The sequence below is a fragment of the Mus pahari genome, chromosome 23, assembly GCF_900095145.1.
Source record: "Mus pahari chromosome 23, PAHARI_EIJ_v1.1, whole genome shotgun sequence".
NCBI lineage: Eukaryota > Metazoa > Chordata > Mammalia > Rodentia > Muridae > Mus > Mus pahari.
In genome coordinates, this window is record NC_034612.1 from 18,638,989 (window position 1) to 18,644,428 (window position 5,440).

The window sequence follows — 5,440 nt, forward strand, 5'->3', positions numbered from 1 at the left end:
GGGGACAATCTCAAGGCCTCCCACCCACCCCCCCTGGGGCGGGGAGGGCTAGCAGAGAGGCCGGCAGGAGGTGAGGCTGGAGGCTGGGGTCCAGCCCCAAGCTGGGGCTGAGGGCGGAGGCTGCCCGGGGCGCAAGGCTTTCTGATGCAAAGCAGCAGCGGGGCGGGGCGGCAGGCGGAGGCGGGGCCTGTCACCAATCGGCTTTGCTTTTTTTTTTTTTCCTCTTTGCTACCCTTTGCCTCTTTGCAAGTCTTCTCATCCCGGGACGCCGAGCTGGAAGCAGCTGCGGGCGCCGGGAGGGAGGAGCTCCGGGGCCCGGGGCCACGGTGCACCCGCGCTGCCCCACCGCGGTCCGCGATCGCCCGCGCCCGGAAGAAGAGGCCAAAGTTTGCGCGCTGAGCGGCGCTAGCTCCGCCGTATTGTTTGCAAACTTCGCTCCCCTCCCCCGCCGCCCCCGACTCCGCTGAGGCCGCGCGCCCACCGCGGTGGCCCCGGGCGCCGCGAGCGCTCCGGCCAGACTGGATGGGCATGCGCGGGGGCCCGTGCCGGGGCGCGGAGCCGCGGGCAGCAGCAACAGCCCGTGCCCGGGAGCGGCGGCCCTGAGCGGCGCTGGGACACTGCGGGCGCCACCATGCGACACCCGGGCCCGCGCCTGTGGCTGGTGCTGCAGGTGATGATAGGCTCGTGCGCGGCCATCAGCTCCATGGACTTAGAGCGCCCTGGAGACGGCAAGTGCCAGCCGGTGGAGATTCCCATGTGCAAGGACATCGGCTACAACACCACCCGCATGCCCAACCTGATGGGTCACGAGAACCAGCGCGAGGCGGCCATCCAACTGCACGAGTTCGCGCCGCTCGTGGAGTACGGCTGCCACAGCCACCTCCGCTTCTTCCTGTGTTCGCTGTACGCGCCCATGTGTACGGAGCAGGTCTCCACACCCATCCCTGCTTGCCGGGTCATGTGCGAGCAGGCCCGGCTCAAGTGCTCGCCGATCATGGAGCAGTTCAAATTCAGGTGGCCGGACTCCCTGGATTGCAGCAAGCTCCCCAACAAGAACGACCCCAACTACCTGTGCATGGAGGCACCCAACAACGGCTCGGATGAGCCCAGTCGTGGCTCTGGCATGTTTCCTCCGCTCTTCAGGCCCCAGAGGCCCCACAGCGCGCAGGAGCACCCACTAAAGGACGGGGGTCCGGGGCGCGCAGGTTGTGACAATCCAGGCAAGTTCCACCACGTGGAGAAGAGCGAATCCTGCGCACCGCTTTGCACTCCGGGGGTGGATGTGTACTGGAGCCGCGACGACAAGCGCTTCGCTGTGGTCTGGCTGGCCATCTGGTCCGTGCTGTGCTTTTTCTCCAGCGCCTTCACCGTACTCACCTTCCTCATCGACCCCTCGCGCTTCAGGTACCCCGAACGTCCTATCATCTTCCTCTCCATGTGCTACTGCGTTTATTCGGTGGGCTATATCATCCGCCTCTTCGCGGGCGCGGAGAGCATCGCCTGTGACCGGGACAGTGGGCAGCTGTATGTTATCCAGGAAGGGCTGGAGAGCACGGGCTGTACCTTAGTCTTCTTGGTACTTTACTACTTCGGCATGGCCAGCTCTTTATGGTGGGTGGTTCTCACCCTCACTTGGTTCCTGGCTGCTGGCAAGAAGTGGGGCCATGAGGCCATTGAAGCCAACAGCAGCTACTTTCACCTGGCAGCCTGGGCCATCCCGGCTGTGAAGACTATCTTGATCTTGGTGATGCGCAGGGTGGCAGGGGATGAGCTCACTGGTGTGTGTTATGTGGGCAGCATGGATGTCAATGCTCTGACCGGCTTCGTGCTGGTCCCTCTGGCTTGCTACCTAGTCATCGGCACTTCCTTCATCCTGTCCGGGTTTGTGGCTTTATTCCACATCCGGAGGGTGATGAAAACGGGTGGGGAGAACACGGACAAGCTGGAGAAGCTCATGGTACGCATTGGGGTCTTCTCCCTCCTCTACACTGTGCCGGCCACCTGTGTGATTGCCTGCTATTTTTATGAACGCCTCAACATGGACTACTGGAAGATGCTGGCCACCCAGCACAAGTGTAAGATGAACAATCAGACCAAGACACCCGACTGCCTGATGACCACCTCCATCCCTGCCGTGGAGGTCTTCATGGTCAAAGTGTCCATGCTGCTGGTGGTGGGCATCACCAGTGGGGTGTGGGTCTGGACTTCCAAGACCTTGCAGTCCTGGCAACATGTATGCAGCCGGGGGCTAAAGAGAAAAAGCCGGAGGAAACCAGCCAGTGTGGTCACCAGTGCAGGGATCTACAAAAAAGCCCAGCACCCCCAAAAACCTCACCTCGGGAAGTATGAACTTCCGGCCCAGCCTTCAGCCTGCGTGTGAAGGCAGAGCTGGCTGCAAGAACAGGACAGTGGGAGCCCAAATGGGGCAGCTTTTCTTGTTTGGCTGGTTGTTAATAAATCCAAGTAAGAAAAAAAAATACATATATGTGTATCCATATGTATATATATATATATATATATGCATATATTTACACATATATGAAGTCTACCTTGAAGTTAAGAACTACATCCTAGGCTGAAGGTAGATAGATGGTTCTGTTCCGTTTGCTGCTTCCCTGAAGGGTTGCTCATTAAGGAGGGGAGCCTCTTGTGTCACTAATTTGTGGTAAAGGAGTTGATTCAACCACCCTGCAGAAAAACGCATGTTTAGGCCTCAAACACACAGCTGTGTATTCAGAGAGACGTGGCTGCCTGTACACAAACTTGAGGCTGGAGAGCTCCTTTGCAAGCTAAAGAGCTTCCCTCAGGCCAGCCAATGAGCTCAACAAAAGGCCTGCTCTCCCTGCCTCCCTCCCCCAGCAAGGCTGCTGTATGGGTGGGAGTAAAGGTGAGGAGAGGGGTATAAAAGAAGGGACCCTGAGCCCAAGGTCTGCCTGCAGGTCCCTTAAAGAGAGTCACTTCCCCAGCTTTCATAGCCATGTTTCTCCAACACAAAACCCACCCTACCCTCTTCACCCCACTGCAAATCTAACACTGGAGAAAAGTGGTGTGCAATACTTTTTTTTTTTTTTTTTTTTTACATTTCCCCCCTCTCCCTAGCAAAACAAATGAGAGAGAGAGAGAGAGAGAAAAGTATTTTGTTGTAAATAAAAGGCAACAAAAGAAATCATCTAACAAAAGAATTTAGAGGCCCAAGCCTCTGGGTTGGGGGGGGGTGCCTTCAGCCTGATACATTTTGTGGCTTTTTAATGGAAACCAAGCCAGTGTGTTCTACACACTGGGACTGATTTGTGGAGAGGAAGGGGGAGGAGGGAAGCCAGTGGAGAGCACCAGAGGGCTTATTGACTCTGAATTGTTAAACAAATGATTTCCATGAGTGGTCTTGAAGCACTTGGGGAAGACAAACTTTGTCTCCAGCCAGGGAGGGCAATGCCTGCCTCTGTATATCTGTAATATAGGATATTTTTCATGCTCCACTATTTTATTAAAAATAAAAGACATTCTTTAGTTTGCTGCTAGTCACTGCATTGGTGTGAGGGGAGTGTTCTCCATTTCTGGGCAGATTCTGGGTGTGTGAGGCTGGCTGGACATTGACCATGAACCTGGAGACAGGCTGGCAAAAGAAAACAACCCGGGGCTCAGAGGCATGTGTGCCAGCAGTGGGTAAAGCTGGCGGTGACTACCCACAAGGCTCCATGGATACGGAATGCCAAGACTACACTCACCCAGGAGGCAGCAATCTTTACCTGACCTACTGTGTGCACCAGTCTGAGTGGACCACTCTACTGCAGCTCTGGGGTCATGGGGTACGTTTCAGAGCTGGATAGGTGAATGTAGGGCTAAGTGGGGGGTCACCAGCAACAAATTCAGAACCTTGGCCACCTTGAAGCTCCTAGTACCCTTCTTGTCACTAAGGCAAGCTATAGGCCCTGGAACAGACCCAGGCTCCACTGTACTGAGGTTTGACTAAGCCAAAGCTCTAGCTAGTAGGACCCAAGGGCACAGTTCAGCTCTGAGGAATGGGGGTTGGGGAGGTGGGAGTCAGTGTAGACCTACTGTGCCATTCCCAGGGGCCGGTCTGCCCAACTCTGGCTTTCATAGCTCAGAAGCACTTTAAACTATTTGAGTCCTTTCGAAGCAGAGATACCAGCTTGGTCGTGGCTTTCTGAAGCAAGTATCTGGAAGGAGGGCTCTCCCTCCAGCAAGACAAGAATGAAAGATTCAGAAGGATTGGGGAAGTTTCACAGGGCCATGCGTCCTTGAGCAGGAAAGACAGATGAACTTGGTAATCTGGGAACAAGTCCTAGAAATCAGTGCCAGGCAGCCGGGCCATCGGTTGAGCATAAAACCCAGAACCCAGAATCATGGAAATAAAACCTCTATATTGACTATTGTTGCCCTTACCACCAGAAGATGACACTAATTTCTCTCTCTCTCTCTCTCTCTCTCTCTCTCTCTCTCTCTCTCTCTCTCTCTCTCTCTCTCTCTCTGTGTCACACTGGAATGCCAACTGGCCAGACCTTGGCTCATCTGCCCCCTCTGAGCTGTAGTGGTTAGTGGTATAGGCTTTGAAAGTTCACACAGAGGAATGCCTCCGCCAAGAACATGGATAAGATCTTTCTTGTTCAGCTGTGAACCTTCTTGATGGTGGCCCCATCCCCAACAGTGACAGGGATCTTGTTTACAGATATCAAGAGACTTTAACAAGTGGCTGGGGGAAGTGTGCTTTTTAACATGTGTTCCTTGGGCCACAGTGAGAACAGCCTGAGCCTCTAACATCTCTGTTTCCTGCACCTTCTCTTGTTTCATCCGTCTGTCTGTCTCTACCTGCATCTGTCTGTCTCTTGCAGATGAACCCTAGTTCTCAGTGAGATCATAGATTTAAAGAAAAACACCAAAGCTTAGAAAGCTTACACACAAACACACCACTTATCTTTGGACTCCCTCAGCTCTGCCCAAACCTCCGAAGGGAACCGCTGTTTCCTTAATTTGGAGACTGTAGGCTTCACTCCAAGACCACGGCCCATGCTGATGGAATTGGGAAGCGACATAAAAGTTGCCCAGAAAAGGCGAGACTGTCAAGGTCACGCAGCACTCAGTTCTTGATCTCCTTACCACCAGCCGTCTGCTCACACGTTACGCAGGGAGCCCTGACTTAGGGAAACAGCCTCATAGAGGAGACAGCAGCTCACATCTCATGAGTTCCAAATATTGGGGAGATATCCTGAGTCAGGGGTTCCCCCCTGGGGTTGGGAGACCCAGCACAAGTGCCTACAAGAGCACAGTGAAGCTTCTGGGGGTCATGCAAAGGGCAAAGGTAGGAAATAGAACACCCCTTTGAGAAAGTGACAGGCAGTCTAGCTGGTGCCCCTTATATACCCCACACCAAGCGCAGCGTCTTGTCCAGGCTGTACGGACCACAGGGAAAGAATGGGGAGAC

The 5,440-nt window shown here is 54.6% G+C and overlaps 1 protein-coding gene across 1 annotated transcript; it reads left to right on the plus strand.

Annotated features, from left to right (window-relative positions):
- The first annotated feature begins 244 nt into the window (after positions 1 to 244).
- Fzd10 (frizzled class receptor 10) lies at positions 245 to 3,511 on the plus strand. The gene has a single exon (XM_021222729.2). It carries the CDS (start codon positions 632 to 634, stop codon positions 2,378 to 2,380), a length of 1,749 nt encoding a protein of 582 aa, XP_021078388.1. The 5' UTR covers positions 245 to 631; the 3' UTR covers positions 2,381 to 3,511.
- The last annotated feature ends 1,929 nt before the right edge of the window (positions 3,512 to 5,440 follow it).